Source organism: Halichoerus grypus, chromosome 6 (assembly GCF_964656455.1).
Source record: "Halichoerus grypus chromosome 6, mHalGry1.hap1.1, whole genome shotgun sequence".
Lineage (NCBI taxonomy): Eukaryota > Metazoa > Chordata > Mammalia > Carnivora > Phocidae > Halichoerus > Halichoerus grypus.
The window spans coordinates 59,138,005-59,157,869 of record NC_135717.1 but is presented as its reverse complement, the minus strand read 5'-3'; the positions used below and the strand labels follow the sequence as shown (position 1 = coordinate 59,157,869).

At 34.9% G+C, this 19,865-nt stretch overlaps 1 protein-coding gene across 2 annotated transcripts in view; it reads right to left on the bottom strand.

Moving 5' to 3' along the window:
• The window catches only part of PLXDC2 (plexin domain containing 2), a 462,643-nt gene that overhangs the window by 94,814 nt on the left and 347,964 nt on the right, over positions 1-19,865 (bottom strand). For both annotated transcript variants that reach the window (XM_078075200.1, XM_078075201.1), the window contains 2 exons: positions 12,354-12,449; positions 12,081-12,162 (listed from right to left, as the gene is read on the bottom strand). In XM_078075200.1, the coding sequence (XP_077931326.1) occupies positions 12,081-12,162; positions 12,354-12,449 (178 nt within the window). The remainder of the gene's footprint in view (positions 1-12,080; positions 12,163-12,353; positions 12,450-19,865) is intronic.

The following is a 19,865-nucleotide window of genomic DNA, read 5'->3' as shown; positions in this document are numbered from 1 at the left end:
TACAGACCAAGGATTGGATGAGATGAAAGAATTAAAAGACTTTAGTGGAAATGAAGGCTTTCGTGTGATGCCTGACATATAGTAAATACAGAATAAAACGTAGCTATTAGAATTGTTAAGCACCTCTGTATGTAAAGCATTCTCACTCTTAAAACAAACCCCCTGTCCTTGCTTTCAAAGCTCATGTGATTCAGTGGTATTCAGCTCATGTGATTTCAAAGCAGCAGTGGTAGAAAATCTGGGCAAAGATAAAATAAACCTGTGTGCTAACAAAGTGCAGGGAAGGGAGAAACGAATTCTGATCGGGGTACAGGTCAATACAGAGGTCTTATCTGGTGGTCAGAGATGTTATTTTAGGAATATAAAATCTGTGTATTTTTAGGACAGCCTATCATTAGAAATTGTTGCAGCCAAGGTCATGATTCATGGAGAATCATTCCCCCTTGACTGTGAATTGTCACTGAAGGACACATTCTAGAGATGAGAGGTGGAAAAAAAGTGGCCCTCTAGGAAGGAGAAAAAAATGAGTCTCACTAATCCAGAATTGGCAAATCCCCTTCATCGTAGCACAGAAAAGGAAAATTTGAATGCTAATCTTGTTCAACCAATAAATCTTATTTTATCCTGAAACACCCTTCTTCGCTTTCCCTAATGATGGATAACAGCTTAGTCAGATTGCTATAATTATATAAAAAGATACATCTTTAGAGTAGCACTACCTAGATGTTCTGAGAACCAAAGCAATAGGGACGCCTGGGTGGCTCAGTCGGTTAAGTGTCTGCCTTCGGCTCAGGTCATGATCTCATGGTCCTGGGAGCAAGTTCCCTATTGGGCTTCCTACTCTGTGGGGAGCCTGTTTATCCCTCTGCCTCGGTCTCTCATGAATAAATAAATAAAATCTTAAAAAAAAAACAAAGAAATAACAGGACTATTACACACATTGCTGAATTACTGTATTTCCTGCACTTTTCCACCAATGACAGAATTCCTATCATAAAATTTCCCTCAAAACTCTGGGCAGGAAGACTGTATCTCTGACTCAGGACTTGACAGTAAATAAACTCTTTAGCATTTAGAAAATTTCATAAATATCTTAAGTAGCATGTTCATACCAAGAAATAGGACATAGTCATATTTCAACTTTTCTTGCGGGTAGATTTTAGCAGAAAGCAAAAAATCAGAAACTATCCTATCCAATGACATCCAATGTCAGTGACATTTTAATCATTTTCTTACATAAGTCTTTAAAGAGCTGGCTGGAGTACAAACATTGTATTTTGAATGTCTTTCTATATTTTCACATTAGATTCCCAACAAAACAAAGAATTAAACCATAAACTACTTATTAAAATTTTTCTTTTTTACCATAATGTCAGTCTTTTCAATATGAATATTAATCTGAGGCTCCCTGATACTCAACGGTCATGTCAATTTTTTTTAACAGAAGTTAACTGTGAACTTTGTTTTTTGCTTTTAAATTTTTATTTCCTTGTCCTTTATGGATATTTTTTCATAATAATTTAGCACCTACTGTTTTTAAATTGAACAAAATCAATCTCATTCTTGGACAATTAACTTTTAATTATTTCCAGGGGAACTCATTACTACATTAGTGCAAGCAAGCTAAGGAAATGGAATATGTAATTTAGCACTAAAATGCCCCATTTTTAGATACTCCATATATGTTTTTAGGTTGCATTTGTTGACGTTCAATTTTCCAAATTATAACCAGATAAAGTGCAGTCACCACAGCTGGTTAAAACATAAGTAAAACTTTAAAATCACTTGGTTAATCTTGAAAAAGCAGCTATAAACAGATGTGATACTAAGTAATTCTACAGATTTCTAGCTTGCCAAATGGTGCTCAGATGGAACGCAAACACAGCATTCACTGACTAGAAAATCAAAGACAACTTAAAAGAATGCCTTGATATTTCAGGTGGGACTTGGTTATCAGGAGACTAGGCTCAAGCACCTGTTGCTTTTGAGTTTGGAAAAAAGGAAGCTGGTGCCTATTCTGTATTCACAACCATCTTCAGAGACTGGCAGATGGCCAGTGGCAAAAAGGAGACGAGGCCAAAATGCAAAATAGATGATTGATAGATGAAAAGATAGACGAAAACATAGTTCAATACTTTTTAAAAAAAATAAATAGAATTACATGCGTTTTATATCCAAAAGGCTAATAAATCCAATGCCATCTCTCCAGAGGAAAGAAAGGCAGCCTATATATTCAGAATTGATAAGGGGCGCCTGGGTGACTCAGTCAGTTAAGCGTCCGACTCTTGGTTCTGGCTCACGTTGTGATCTCTTGGGTCCTGATCCCATGGGTCGTGATCTCATGGGTCAGGAGATCAAGCCCCACGTTGGGCTCCAGGCTCTGTGGGGAGTCTGCTTGATGACTCCCTCCCTCTGCCCCTCCCCCTGTGCGCACATGCATGGCTCTCTCTCTCTCCATCTCTCTTTCTCTCAAAATAAATAAATAAATCTTAAAAAAAAAAGAATTGATAATTTTCTACTCCTGAAAGTTTAACTTCAGAATTTTCTGAAAGAGTATCCAAAATTTCCTAGTTACTTTATTTTAACACATAAATGTATGTGTTAAAATAACTTTGTTTTAAAAATATATATTTGTTTGTTGATTGATTGGTTCAGTATAGGTAATATGTACATGTGACAAAAATTCAAACTCTTCAAAAGGAAATATGATGAAATGGTAATAATCTCTCTTTATGCCAATTTCCAATTCATGGCAGTTTCCCCAAAGGTCAACCCTGTTACTAGTATCTTATGGATCTTTTCAAAATTATTCTCTATATCAGAGTATATTTCAAAATGCTTTCTGTAATGGATAAAATAACATCATAGCTTATTACACTGTTATAATTAATTCACACAAAAAGAATTAGTACACCTCTGTTAAAGCTAGCTAGGCTTGGAATGCTCAAAAGAAAAAAATAGACTTTAATTTTGTATTCTTAAAAGAACAATTTTTTTTATGCTGTATTTCAGAACATGCTAATTAATTGACACGCTAAGATTCTTTATGTAAATTTGAAAGGATTATAAATTGCACTAAAATAAATTCAAATTCAATTTACCTCTTATGAACATTGCACATCTGAAACAATTATCTTGGCTGTATGGAATTTCTAGAAGCACCTTAGTTCCTTTAGAACAGTGAATTTCTTCACTGTTTTAGTAGCAGTGATTTAATAAAAATTCAGAAATCAAAGATGTTCCAATGATCTTAACTAGCTAACAGTGTTCCCAAATCTCCTCATTTATTTATTGCATACACTGTACTTATCCAAAAACTTGCTTTCTTTTATCAACACCTATTTCATTAACTCCTAATGGATTTTAAAAACAAATATTTTTATCTTCAATTTTTTTTTCTATATTTCTCTATTCCAAAGTAAGGATAAGTGTTTTCACACAACTTTGGTGTAACCACTGCAGGCTCACAAGACTCGCAGCCCATTGATACAAGATCAGCCTTTCCACTGTGCTTGTCTCAGATTACCTCAGGATCCCCTGAAGAGGTTCATTGAAAAGTTCAATCCCTGGACTCCACTCTGGACCTACTGACTATGAATCCCTTGGTGAGATTCAGAGAAATCTGCATTTTAACAGGCTCCTGGGGCAATTTTTAACTGTACTAATAATTGAAAATTACTGAACCTAGGGCCACTCAGAATTAAAGAATACAAGAATCAAATATGTCTAGATGAGATATGTATTTCACATCTCAGGATGTAAAGTCAAAGAGTTTATTGATTTGTCCAAGATCAGCTAACTGTTGGCTGGGCCATTAGGTATTCAGACATCCAGTCTAATCCACTTAGGACAACAAAACATGAATGCCTCTCTACTATGCATTTAGGGAATTTTGATTCCTTTTGAATAACGGAGGAATGCTTCCTCACTTCTGGGCTCCTCCTGAACGTTGGCTGGCTGGTTCTCCCTGACACCGAAAACCCAGTACACGTAATAAGAACTCAATGAAGAGAAAGAAACTCATTTGGTCTAGACTTGGGCTACTGGGCTCACCACTTTCAGACCAGTTTTCAGGCCTTTTCAGACCTTACCATTGCTGCTGAGTATATAATTAAAGATAACTGTTTCTCTGATGCCTTCAATCAGAAATGATAGCATTCTCTTCTTCCTGTCTATCATGACTAGGCAGCATGACAATAAAGCGTTCCAATTAATTTTTCATCAATTAAATAATTCTGTTGGATCTGATATTTCAGTAAGGATATAACTTTCTATCAAAGACAAAAATAGATTATGTTAGTTATAAATAACTTCATATTTTGCATTTAAACCTGACATTCAGTTTATTGAAAATGGTAACATTTTCAGCTATCAAAATATTACTAATCTGTAATTCTAATAAACAGATGGAGGTGATTTCAGCTTGAAAGAGAGTCAGCATATGAAACATAGATCAACAAAAATTTATTTAAAATTCTTAAAGCTTGGTGAGTTCTAAATGTCCATCTGAAATTCTGTGCATTTCGGAGTGGAACTTTATTTTACCCCAATTCATGGTAATAAGCCTACAGTTATAATTAATTTTGGATCAGGGCTGCTGGACTTCCCAAATAGCTACTATTTATCAGATCTGGACTTCACACCTTATCACCAAAGCCAATGGATTTCCTTATGTGAAAGAATCATGTAAATGTGTAGTATACTAGTAGCCTCGAATGTGAACTTTGACCATACTCTCAAAAGGGTTATAGGCTATGGCTTTGCCCAGGATATAAAAGGTACATTTAAGCAGGTATAATTATACCCTGCTGATTAATCTTAATCTTACAAATTTTAGAGTGGGCCATATATTCTAAGAATACATGGAATGTCATTCAACAATTGTGGGTTTTCTGATCCTCTCTTTTCAATCTTAAAATCTTGGACTAAATTAAGACTTACAACTAAATCAGACTAACAGAATGCTTTATATGGCCCTCTGAGGATTACAGTGGAGTTGCACCTTACTTGAGGGCTAGATATGGAGGTGAGTAAATAGGTAAAAATCACACTGAGTCAAAATATGTTTGAAATTCCCTTAGTACAGCCCTTTCAGGAGTCTGCCACTCTTTTAATAAAACTACTTCTTCCTCCAATGGCAGTATGGACTGTTGGATTTTGGCTGATTGTAGATGAAGTTGTTGGCTTTATTTTAGGATCATGTGGTATGAAAAATATCTGTTGTTTCCTTAAACCCTAAAGTTACACTCAATCCTGCAAACGTGCCTATGTGTTTAGGGGTACATCAAAATAAAACCGAAGGAGATAGGTATATTCAAGTCTCCTTGGTGCTCCTATTCAGAAGCGTAAGATTACTGATTGGGGAAAGGTTGGATTGGCTGCATTATTTAAATTTGTTCTCTCCATTTCTCTCTCCTCCCAAACTTAGGTAGTTTAATTTCTGTAAGCTAAATGAGCATATGATGAGTACATTCTATTTTCAAAAAAATTAGCTGTGCCCATATAAAAAGAATTTTTCATCCTTAATTAATTTAGGTTGATAATACATTTTCCATCATTAATGAATTATTGGCCACTATCTCTGACTTTATATACTTTAAGATTTTTGAAATATACTACACATGATACTTTTTTTTCTATTTTTCTTTTTGTTACTGCAAAGAAGTTCAGTTCATTCAGTGGAAAAATAACAGCCAGTGCCATAGTATGTTCAAGGAAATGTAATAGCAATAACAGGTCAAAACAAATATAGAACAGTTATTCAAAAACACTTTTCCCTCATCTCATCTATCTTCTTAAGTAAATATGTGATACTAGTATTCAGTAGTTACATGTCTTTACCATAGTAGGGATTTACCTATTCTATTTATTCTTTTGATGAGTAGAATCCTGGAAAGTATTTATTTCCAAATTTTTACCTGTAGTCCTATGACTTTGATCAGGGCTAAGTAAGTAAAATGAGGAAAATTCTTTAAAACTGAGACACCAGGAGACTAACTCCCCAGTATTCAACCTGCTTAATTATAAATATTGACATTTTATGCTAAACATCAGCTTAGTCCTTACTATAGCCATAGGGTTGATACTGACAAAGTCAATGGATGGGAACAGCTGAAGTGACCAATTAGAATTCTCATGAAAGTGCAAATTTCTGGCCTTGATCATTTGCATATATCAGTCCAACTGTATGTGTTGGATTGCTATATTAGTCTAGGCATGATGTTAGGTGCTGTGGAAGACACTAAAATGAGTAAGGCTACATTTCTGCCCTTGAATTTATGTTCTCTCATTTCTCCTTTGTTGATTCTTCCTTTTGTCTTCAACTCCATGTGGCAAAAATTCAAATTATACACAAGAGTACATAATAAAAAGTAATACTCATCCTCATGCCTGTCTCCAGAGGCAAATATTGTCATCAATCTCTTAATGTGTTTTTTCAGAGGTATTCTGTCTATACAGACATGTACGCAAATGTATTTTAAAATAATTTTATATAGGGGCGCCTGGGTGGCTCAGTCATTAAGTGTCTGCCTTCGGCTCAGGTCATGGTCCCAGGGTCCTGGGATCGAGCCCCGCATCGGGCTCCCTGTTCGGTGGGAAGCCTGCTTCTCCTTCTCCCACTCCCCCTGCTTGTGCTCCCTCTCTCGCTATGTCTCTGTCTGTCAAATAAATAAATAAAATCTTAAAAAAAATAATTTTATATAATGAAAAATTAGCATCATACCTCATTATGCCATGCCATTATCTAGCTCTTGGAATCTCTTCTATTTTCAATTTACACTCTCTGCATAGCTGATCTCACTCAGCCCTATGAATTTAAATACTATCTATATGATAATGACTCTCCAATCTGAATGTCCAGCCACAACCTCTTCCCGAAATTTCTGGCTTATATATTCCCACCTACTCAACATTTCCACTTGAAGTCTGATAGACGTCTCAAACTGAACTTGTCCCCAACCAAGCTCTTTATTTCCCCCCACCCCAGACTCTATTTCTTGTGCCATCCTACCTATCTCAAAAAATGAATGCCAGGATCCACCAAATTACTCAAATAAAAATCTAGAAAGCAGCCTTGATTCTTATCCTTCCTGCTTTCTTCACTTCTAATCCATTAGTAAGTAATTTGTCTCCTTTCAAATATATCTCACATTCATTCATCTCTCCTGATTCCCATAATTATCATCCTTGTCCAAGCAGCTGTCATTCTTCCTATAGACTACTGAGCACACTCTCTACTACTCTCTTCCTTTTCAATCTTTCTACACACACACACACACACACACACACACACCCAAAAAACAACTATTCTCCTTGGAACAGCCAGAGTTTCATTTTTAATATTTTTAAATAAACTCTACACCATACAGGAGGCTCAAACTCATGACCCTGAGATCAAGAGTCACATGCTCTACCCACTGAGCCAGCTAGGCATCCCCAGAATTTTATTTTTAACATATAATGAAATATTTTTAACACATCACTCCTCTGCTTAAGTTCTAGAATCTAGAGGCTTCCCTTCACCCTGAGAATAAATAAAACTGTTCCTGGCTTACAAAGCCTTCCATGTCTTGGTGCTTTGCAAATTGCCTGATCTCATTTGATACGATTCTCTCTTCATGCTCAACCCTCAATGCTCCCAACTCACTGCACTTCTTCCTTTCGTCATCAGATCAGGCTTGAACCCACTGTAGGGCCACTGCACTTGCCAGTTCCTTTGAAATACTCTTTGCCTTCACCTGGGTAGATGTAGCTGGTTCTCAATCATTCAGCTCTAAGTGTCTCTTCCTCCAAGAAACCTTTCTTGGCCACCCAGTCCAGAGCAACCACTGGCTTTTTCAAACTCAACAGAGCACTCATCATCAACTGACTTTTTAATTAATTATTAATTTAATTAATTATTAATTTTTTGTTTTCCAGCTTAATAAGCTAAACTCTAAGCTCCATGAAAGCTTTGGCTTTAATACCTGATTATTGTTTGAACTACCTCAGTCTTTATACTAGCGCTTGCTATTTAGATTAGTGTAGAAAGCATTCGATACATTTTTAAGTACATGAATGAGTGAATGAATATTTTAAGAGCCTATATATATACACTTATATACACACACATATACCACACACACACATATGTATTATATATATATATATATATATATATATATATATATATTTTTTTTTTTTTTTTTTTTTTTTGGAGAGAGAGAGAGAGTGAGCATAAGCAGGGGGTGGGGGCCAGGAGGAGGGGCAGAGGGAGAGGGAGAGAAAAAGTCCTAAGCAGGCTCCACACTCAGTGTGGAGCCAGATGCAGGGCTTGATCTCAAGACACTGAGATCATGACCTGAGCTGAAATCAAGAGATGGATGCTTAACTGACTGAGCCACCCAGTGCCCAGAGCCAAAATATATTTTCAATTAAAAAATAGACTTTCAGATGATGAAGGCTAATGAAACCAAGGTCCCTTCAAAGAGGCTAGGTTGCTTAGCATGTTACCAACAAATAAACTCTTGTTATTCTTATCGGTTTTGCTATATTTTCCCTTATAATGTTCTGTTTATTTCTTTTGCCATAGCACTCATCACTGCCAACTCTATTTTCTGCATACCTATTTGCTTAAATTCTTTCTCTTTATGCTAAAAATGTAAGCTCCATGAGGAAGTTTGTTTACCACTGAATTCATAATCTAGGACAGTAACTTGAACACAAAGACACTCAGAAATTTTTGTCGAAGGAGTGAAAATAGGAGGTATGGTTGAAAGTGGTTGATTCAGGTCCTCTCAATTTTCAGTGAAGAAACAAAAACATTCTTACCTACAAGTAATGGGCCACCCATTGTAAGTAAACATTTTTGATCATGGATCTCATTAAATGTTCTATAACTCAAATTCCTTTAGACCTTGGATAAGCCATTACAAACATTTTGCCTTAGTTTTTGCTTCCTGAAAAATAGGAATTAAAGGAAATAAACAAGCCAATTAAAATTATCTTATCTTTTTAGAGCAAGCTGAACTTGAGAGTTCAATAATCACCACCAACTGATTATCATTCAGGGGTAAATGAGCACAAAGGAGAGAGTAAAAAGGATGGAAGAAAAAAATCTGAGAGGCAATTTTTGTGCTGCTTAGGATAAGACTTCTCTTGTTTTATTGAACTTGTTAATAAAAGCTCTAAAGTCTGGGGAAATGCTTCCGGGCAGCAAAAGCAAAGTTTTGAAGCACACAGGTCTAAGGAGAAATTAATAAAATGCAGTGGGGAAATTAAATTGAACAAAAGTGCAATGAGCCATAGTTAAACCAATTAATTAAGCAGGTTTTGATATGTATATAACTGAGTTGCTGAAGAATTAAAAATAAATCCAAGATTTTAAACCAGTGTTTGGTATTCAGCAAAACACCAAATGGTAACATGCAGAAAACTTGTAGTTTTTAAAGTAGTGTTCTTTGATGAATTCCTTCCTTATTCATAGGCATCACCACTTTCCCTTTTTCAATTAATCTTTTTAAAACAATGATGCTTTCAATAATACACAAAAGTCTTATGCTTTGTTCGATTCTCTTCTGCATTCTTTTTATGCCAATTTCAAAACCATGCAATCTTCTTGCAGCCTCAATTACAAAAATATTTATTTTTCAGTAGTATGTCTACTACTTTTCAGGAAATGACAAAGATTAACTTGCTTAGTGCATCTGCAGCCTGGCAGGTGTGAGGCAGGACGGGTGAGGTGTCAAGACCACAGGCCGGGAGTCACATAGACCTAGTTTCAGTCCAAACTTATCACTTAAGAGCTATAAGACCCTGCACAAACAATCTGGCTCCTGTAAGCCTCACATGCCCCCACTGTAAAAATTTTGCACAAGCTAAATATATTTGAAAATTCCTTGGCACAATGTCTGGCAGAGAAATCTCTCAATAACATGGAAGTATTAATATAATGCCATTTGCAACAATGCAAAATGGCTTGTTTTGGAACTTCAAACATAATTTTAAACACACATATATAATATACATGTATATTATATGTATAATACATGTATTATTACATGTATTATGTCATGTAATAATAATATGTATTATTACACATTACATTATACATACATATGTATGTATACTATATGTATAATATAATATATATAATATATAAACATGTATATATTTTCCACCAAAAATATTTTTTAAAAATAATGAAGTTGTTGGTGGAAGATATGTTTCTAGACTAGTGTCCCAAACCTTCATTTACAACGATACTGTTTCAGTTGAGAATTATCCTAATGGTAATCTGCCTGGGGTGGCTAACTTTCCTGGTTTTCCTTTGACTCTCCTAGCTTCAGCACTGAAAGTCTCTCATCCTCAGAAACCCTTAGTTCCCAGACAAATCTAATCATGATTCCTTCATTTGGAACCTAATGCTCATTCATTCATTCATTCATTTATTCATCTGTTTTTCTGCAGTACCAGGTACATTCTTAGGTTCTGGAGATACAAAGACCAATCACCCTCAATAAAGCCACAGCCTAGCAAAGGAGACAGACAAACGAGCAAGTGTCCATAAGACCTATGGTGACTGCTGATGATGGAGTTTTGCCAAGGATGTCCGAGAAACACCGGGACTGGGCACCTCACAGAGACTTGTGGGTTAGGGAGACTTCTCAAAGGAGGTGAGCACTGAACTGGAACTTGAATTAGGTGCACACCTCAAGCCAGAGCCTTCTACTTCATTCTTTTGGGAGTTTTTCATGTGTGAGCTCTGTATTACTTAACTAAACATATTGAAATGGCATCTCCTGAGATGTATTTTGGCTGTCATCTAAACCGATTTTGAATAACTTCCAATGTGCATGTAATCTTTATGGAATGTCAACAATATATGAATATAAATGTCCACAAACTCTTAATTGTATAGCAGTTCTTTCCACTCTGGAGATACAGGAAAGTTAAAATCTATTTTTAAGAATGTTAATCTCCTGCTTGCTTTTTTGTTATTTGGCATTCATGGCACAAAGGAAATTACGGGAACAGGTTGCACTGAAAACAAAACAGAGGTTATAATAAATAATGTTGTTCTAACCATAATACTGTACTGGTTGCCCCAAAGTTAGCAAGTCCAACATGTTTCCGACAGCTTATTATCAAGGACTTGGCATTCTATTCTTTTTACTTCAATAACGTTTCAACTATTCCTGACCACGCCTCTATCATTACAGCAAATGCTGCAGCAAGATGGTAAGACAGAGGCTGGTCCACAACAGGAAGCTCTGATGCAACATGAACACATGAAGAGCCTGAAGATTCGGTTCTTCACCTGCGGGGAGAACTTTTCATAGACTGAAGGTGGAAGGGGACTTATTCCCAGACAGACTGTAAACTCTATGGGGGCGGGGGGACAGGGACCACATCTGTATTATTTGCTGCTGCTTTCCCACTGCTTGGGGTATAACTGATGCACAAAATGATTGAGTGAATAACAAAACACAGTTGAGTCTTTGCTCCGTATTTCCAACAAATGATCATTCATTCTATGAAAAACTCTAGGGACTAAAAACTCCTCTTTGCGCTTCATGAAAAACCAGACCACACATTCTATTTCTGTAGAGGTTGGTTAGTGTCACTTTATTCCCTAACTTTAACCACATCTCTAACCTTCACCAGTAACCTTTGAGATATTCACTGGAATTTACTAAGAATGTGCATGTGACCATGCATACACTGTCCTTGTTAAGAGTAATGATATGTCATGCCATGTTTTCTGAAGAATATGGGCCAAGAGCATTAATTTATAGACCTATAAATCACAATCACCATCTAGTTTAAGCTCCATAGAGATAATAAATGTATATCAGATAATTATTTTATTGACTCTGAAGGTTTTTGGTAATTTTGAGTGATCAAAGGAAAATACTAAAATTCCCTAAAATCTTGAGCATTTTTTTGCCTTTTGGTCATGGGTTTTGTTTTTTTTTACATGTATACATCTGTTCATATATACGATTATGACACACCTGACACATCTAAAATTCAATGGAAGAGTTATAAGCAACAAGTCTTTGTAAAAATTTTAAACTTTCTGTATTACTCTTTTTTACCTTTGAAGTTTACTACACCAACTGCAGTTGAAGCCAATCTGAGAGGATACACAGGGGCCACAACCATTAAACTGGAGGCATGCTAGGAAACAGGACAGAATAGGTTTATCAAGACTAATTGGCAGCATGGAGAGAAATTAAAAAAAAAAAGACTGCTCAACCAAAATTAAAATCACCCTCCTACCCCCATATACACACAGGAGGAAGATACTTATGCATAAACAGATCAGATCATTAAACTTTCCACTTAGCCCTGTTCACATGGTAACTTACTAGGTAATGGGGTCATCTCCACAGCTGAAATATTGGTAATTTTTGACATTTGTAGCTCTACTCGGTGGTATTCATAAATTGTTCTTCTTCGAACATCTGTAAAAACAAAAATAGAAAAAAATAATCTTTCAAGATGTCTTTGCCTGTAAAACAACATCTGATAATGAATGTAGAAATGATATACTTTTTACCCAAGCTGGTTTTAAAATGAAGATTTAAAATAATCAATCCCTGTGAAGAGATTGATTATAAGAAAAAACCTGAAAATCACGTACTGATATACCCAGAAGTCTTTTTTTAATCAATTAAGTTGAAATGTTGATTATAGTCCCAGATACCTCACTTCACTAGCAGGGGCTCCAACCCATTGTTCCCTATGATATACTGAAGACATATTCTTAATAGATTTATGTATTTTGAAAGATTCTGACATAAAATCAAGAAGGTAAGATGACACCATTTTTTAAAACTAAAGCTAAAGTGAGTCCTTTAGGAATGGGTAGCAGTTAAAAATTTTTCACAGCCTAAAAAAATAAATAAATAAAAATCACAGCCTAAATAAAGTTATTTTGCCAGAAGATGAGTCTGAGTGCTTTACAGGTTTAGAATGAAATTTCTTTAATAAAAGAAAAACAGAACTTAAATCACCTTAAAAATTTAGTACTGGTATTTATTAAATATACAGTATCATGTCTGAGGAAGGTTAATAATTAGTACTTATATTGCATGAACAAATTTATAATCATTCATCAGCAAATCCAACAGTATCCCTGAGGAAGAGGCTAGATGGGAGACTTTGACATGAACTTTAATAATTAAATATCAGATAAACACGGCAAAAACATTTTATTACAGTCAAGACTGTTGATGAAATATATTTAAAATCTATTAAAAGAAGACCTGAGCCTTATGCTAATGAGCTTGCCTGAAGTTTGGTAAATGGAATTGGAAAAGTAATGTTATCAGCATTTTATTTAGCTCTGAAAATGCCTGTGATGACAGGAAAGCATTTCCTGAATACTATCATATCTATCAGGAATTATTTGGAAAGCTATAATTTTATTGAAAAAAATACATTGGTATCCAGTCTTGGGAAGTCGAATGTCATAGTGGTTGGTAGTACATGCTCTTGAACAATCTTGTGTGGCTCACATCCCAATGTTGCTTCTTAGTATCTGTGTGACCCTGGGCTCCTTTGTTAGCCTCTCTCTATCTCTGTTCCCTCATCCATAAAATAGAGGTAATAGTACCTATACCATTGAGTTGTTTCGACAACTAAAATGAGATAATAAGTGCAAATTGGTTAGAACAATCCCTTTCACACTGCAAGTACTCAATACATGTCCAACATGCTAACTATACATCACACTGGTTACATGCTGCATGTAATGGTCTATTTCCATAGACCTAAACGCACTGGAGTCACACTAAGGCTCTGAAATCAGGCTTCCAGGAATTTGTCTCCCACCTTAGCTTTAAGAAACTTAAATTTTGACTAAGGTCAATTGACCCAACTGTGATCACCTCTAAGACATAAAGCAGGAATATGGTGTTGAGGAGATAGTGAGCTGTCTCTTATTAAAAGTTTCAGGAAATGTAGATATAGCTACACATCCAGGAGCAAAGTCAAACATCCACTTATTACCTACACATCTCTCTACTTTTATCCACTCATATCCTTTCACTTATTTCTGATGATTCACCATGAAATTCTGCTCTGGAAGAGGAAGGGGGGTGGCCTCAAATGAACTCTTTTGGGGCTTGGAGAGGTTCTAGAGCCATTTGCTGAATGTATCTTCAGGTTTATCAGACTGGAAAACACTGCTTAAGAACCATAATCTAATTCATTTCTTTTTGGTATAAGGGAAATATGCATATATAATTTTCAAGGTATAAACTTTATCAAACATTAGAGAAAATACTAATTTTAGGGTATTTATAAGGTTTCTTGAGGCACGTTTTTTTTTAAGTTTTAAGGCACATAAAAGGATTATCCAGCTTCTGCTTTGTCTAAATAATACACCTTCCTATATACTGCTTTCTCGTGTATTTTACTAAATAAGTTCGTTCTTGGAAATAAATAAGTAGCATTAAATAACATCGCTTTGCCATGAGATCACAGGGTTGGGGGTTTTTGAGTCTCCTTCATACTCAAGTTTGCTCTATCATATTTGTAGGTGCTTAAAATACTAGTTTTCTCTTCATTTCATACTATACTTTGAAAATCTCAAACTACTGACATATTGGCTATGGAGCCTCTGGAAGTTAATTATTAATTATGCACATGGGGTTAAGGGAAAGTGACCTTTTTGCTATGCTAGTTCTATCACCTGCTCAGACCCCTCCCAACTATGGGGATGAAATGAGTTTAACAAAACTAAGATTAATGAGAATGATTTTTGTTTGATGACCTGCCAATTAATGACAGCTTCCAAATGGTCATTTTTGTTGTATTTCAGAGATACCCCGGTCAGAAACAAGTAATTAGGAATGTATTTACTGGTAGCTCCTGCCAATACTAGAAGCTTTCATTTGATTCCAGAAATGTATTTAGCTCATGTGTCTTCTTTAGAAAGTCAGCCAAAATAATGCTGTACCAAAAATTCAGTCTTAGTAGTGCTGATACAGCTTTAACTGTTTTCTTACAACTTTACAAAATCAAGTTTGACTATCATAACCGTTAGGGGCTTTTAAAAATTAAAAAAAAATAAAAGAAACTAAATCTCTGAGCAGACTAACACGTAGAGAATAAAGTTTAGTATCCAAAATCTTAAGGTGATATGATTCAAAGTGTGACTAATGAATTGCATTTTTTAGAAATTCTGAGCAATATTAACAGGCGGGAACAGAGTGATCATATGGAAACACCAGGAATCCTATCCAATCAATATTCACTCTGGCCGAAATGAACACAGTTTAATGAATACCCTGTGGCATGATTAGCCATGATCTAGTTTATTTGCTTGTTTTTAAAGCTAACATTCACATAGAGAATGTATGAGTAATTTCCTAAATTGGCAGATTCTTCCATTTATATAAATATTTTAATATTGCCTGAACTGTCAAGTAAATGATTTACTAGCATGGCCTTACTCATGCATTGCCAATGCTTCATGACTGGTCCCAAGTGGTTATTTCTTTTCGAGTTCCAATTGAGCCCACCACACAGCACCATTCACTGAGAACTCTTTAATGTAAAGAGCATGTACTGCACAACAAGTTCATTCCCACCATGAAGACTCGGGAAAAAAAAGAGACTCTTGAGAAAAAAAAAGAGAGAGAGAGAGACACCATTACAGCAGTGAATTACAAAAATGTACTCCACTAACCGAAATAACTGGTTGGCGTTGTTAAATCAAGTATCTACAAATGGAAGATGCTTTTGCTTCAAACATTTCTTTATTCCTTCTGTAGTTCTAATTCTATTAAACAAAAATGTAATTCATTTTGGCTAAGGCAACATAAAATTTAGAAGGCCATGAAGTACTAAGCTGAGCCTCTTCGATTTTCTTCTCATCATTCCCTCACTGCTTATGAAGTTTCAGGCCACTATTAATACCCAAATGGGCAGATTCCATAAGTTACTTGAGCAAACATAAAGAAAATCAGAAACTTCATCTAAAACCAATCTTTACTTTTCTCCTCCTTCCACGTATATTTACTAAGGGCTTAAACAAGATGCATGTTCTGACTTCTTTAAGTAGTCTTTGCCCAAGAAGAGAACCAGAACGAACACTGGGACAGTAAATGGTCAAGCAGTATCTGAGTGGGCTGGTGCGACATGTGGATGGCAGGCCTAACATCATGGTTCCCATTGACCTAGGAACTGTTCCTCTGAACGTGGTGCTTCCCCCAGGGGAACACACCTCTTTATTCCTGAGACTTATGGGGAGATTTTGTAATGTACATTGGCAATGTCATTAAGTCTCTCTCTCTCTCTCTCTCTGTTTTTTTTTTTTTTTTCTGGGAGAAAAGAAGATTGTGACTTTCTTAAATCAAATTGGGTGAAATGCAGTAAGATTTCCTTATTTTAAAATCAAGTTTTTAAAAAGCTTTTAGTGCTAAATCATGCAGATGTTTGGCACTTGTGTAAGAAAAATCCCCTACATTTCCAAGAAACTAAACTTCCTATAAAAAAATCCAACTGGAAAAATTAACATGTGGGCATGTTTATAAAGGTATCCAACCAGTGTTAGTTAAAAATAGAAATATTCTCTGTGTAGTAGGGAAGTGTAAGTTAAATAGAAATAATCATTATGTAATAGGGAAAAATAAGAAATAATTAAGGCAAAGGAAAGTATAAATTTGAAGGCAAACATGAGAGAGAAAAGTGAAAAATTGAATCTGAGGTCATAATTTAAAATTAAAAAGGCAGATAGACCTTGATAGAAAAATTAGATTTTTCTATTTAGATTATTTTTGAGCACTATTTTGACCACTTTCCTATTCCTTCCACGGTAAGGTAACCACTGCAAAGATGAGCTTTTGATTCACTTTATTGAATAAAATAAAAGTACATTAAGTTGGGTTTCTCTTCCTTAGACCAATAAATCCTAGCCTAATAGGTACTCAATAGATATTTATTAAATACATAAATGTTTAAATGTCTTGAATTTTTAATAATGTATTAAAGTCCTTTCTGTGACTTTTAGTATATTAGAAATAAATTATTAAATAAATCGAGAGACATATCTCTGTATTGGTAAAATTTTATTTTATCTGATATTGGTATAGGATAAAAAGTTAATGAATAAATAAATGACTGAATAGATTTAAAAAAAAAACCATAGCCACAAGTCCCTGAAGGAATTGCTTTTCTTTCATAGATTCTAAAAAACATTCTGAAATATTTTACAATTAACTAATCAGTGATTTCTAATATCCAGAAAGTTCTTAAATATTTGTTTCTTTTTAAAAAATCAAACATACCAAATAGGGTACGCTTGCAATGTATGTATTGAGCAATAGAACATCATTTTTCATAACACTTTCTATCTTGGAAGAGATTTATGAGAAGATATTTTATGGGGAAAATGTTATGATTTCTATTTCTTTCTCCTTTTGTTGAGCCTTGAGTGGACAAATGCGTATGTGGGAACCAAAGCACCTGAGGAAGCTGGGCTGGAAAGAGAAGCAATTTTTATCTTCTGTAAAATGAATAATTTTGAAGTGCTTTCCATTTTGAGGACTGAGAAGGTAAGATGACCCAATTTACTAAAGGATTTGTGGATCAGTGTGTCCTTAAATGAATGAAAAGACCCTGATAACTTTGAGAGTAAGAAGAGAGGCTCAGTTCTTCTAAAAGAGCTTTAACTGGGTTATGAAAGAAAAAATATCATCAGTTTTTTCAAGATTATTCATTTCCTCCATAGTTGTCAAGATGCTTTTTTTTTAAATTATAGTTGTTTAGTAATTATAATGGAGGTGTCCTACTAGCTAATCAAAATTACAAATTGTTTTATTTGGGGAAGATCAGTTATAATGGAATATTTATATTTGAAAATTTATTATTTAATCGTATCAAAAGTTCTAAGGCTTTTTGAAGGCAATGAAGTAAAATGTATGTTCTGTAAATATTACACCTGAAATATAATATTTTATTTAAATATGTGTATATGGTCTATTATCACCCTGTCCAATATGGTAACCACTAGTCACATGTAACTCTCTAAATTAAAATTAATTAGTGAAATCAAATTAAAAATTCAATTCCCAAATGTCATTAGCCACATTTCAAGTGCTAGTAGCCACATGCACCAGTGAGACCAATACTGAATAGTTCAGATTTAGAATATTTTATCAGTGCAGAAAGTGCCATTAGACAGTACTGGTCTATGCTATTATGTTTTCTGGTAATTAAAGCTTAAGACATTCTGCAGAGTAAAAAACAAATCTCTCTTTTTGTTTGTTAAGGTTCTTTTTTTTTTTTTCAGTCTGTAAACATAATTTTGGTCAAGTTTTTTGAAAAATTGCTGCCTGGTCTGTAAAGCTTATAAAGAGCCCACATATGACAAACTTATACAATGGTCCTCAAAGAGTCCACTGAACCTCTGAATATCTTTAAGTTATATTTGCTCTCCACATTAGTTGTGACTTTTATCTTAAATGCTAACATTTCTTATTGAGCTGTGAATAATAATAACAACAAAGCAAAGGCAAGTTGTAGCAGGAACAACGTCGACAAATTGAAGACAGCAGATGCTGATGAGAAAGGGATTGACGTGAAGAAAGAGGCTGGTGAGAAGAATAAAGCGGAGTGTTCTCAAGGACTCGGAAATAGCCGTTATCGTTAACTTATAGAAGAACCATTTCAAGTTAGGTCAGCAGCTTTTCAGCTTGGTTTCTTGGACAAGAATTCTGCGTGTGTGTAAAACTAACTTTCACGTTACTAAAATGGCTTTGCTTTACGTTCCCAAATAAAAGAACTGTGAAGGCAAGAGTGGATTTCCTGGGTTTTCTTGCTGGAAATGTTATGCTCTTTAAGCTCTGAAGGCAGAGAAAAGGTGAGGCCCGATGGAGAAGGTCAGCACCCTAGAGATTCAGATGGAAATTTGGAGTGTTAAGTTGGAGCAGAAAGAAACCAACAAGTATGAATGGTACTAGGAAGAACCGTATGTTTATCCGGGAAGATTTCTGCACACTGTGTAAAAGAATTTGGAGGGAGATAAGCAGAGGCTGAGAATTACTTAATAAAGCATTTAACAAGAAATTATGGAAATGACACATGACCTATGAACACATGACAATGTGAAAACTTTCTGATAATCAAAAGAATATTAAGGCAACAGTGAAATATCATGTTCTGCTGATCAAATTTGCAGGGTTTAAAAAATGATAATAGTGTCTGGGAGCATCTGGGGAAATGGGATATCTAATAAAAAGCTGGTGGGGAAGTAAATTGGTACAACATTTACAGACAGCAATTTGTCAAAATACATAAAAAAAATCATTAACAGTCAATGGCCACACATTCATTTTTAAAGAGTTGTGTCAACATTTACAAACAAAGATGTTCAGCACTGTTTTGCTGATAATTAATATGAAAAGCAACCAACATGACAAACCAGTGTTCAGACAGGTCACATAAATTATGAAATAAAGGAATTTGTTGCAGCTATTAATGGCCACATTTTAGACAGGTATTTAGCAGTGTAGAAAAAAATGTGTTACATATATTAAAGGAAAAATAGGTGACAAAACATTTATAGCCCAATGCCAATTTTCTTAATGTGCATGTGTTTACATGTGTATCTACCATAAACACAAGTTTGGATGCAGATGCAGGGAAACATTAATTGGTATATCTCTGTGGTAGATTTACAGACCAATTAAATTTTCTTCTTTGTATTCACTGTTATTTTACAAATCTCTGAGTTAATATACACTATGCTTATCATCACAAGTATGTCTTTACATTTGGGTTTCTGTAATGAATAATCGAAGTCATTGTATATAGACCTTTCACATCTGTACCTGTGGAGACTGAAACAGCTGATCTCCATGTTCTTTTTG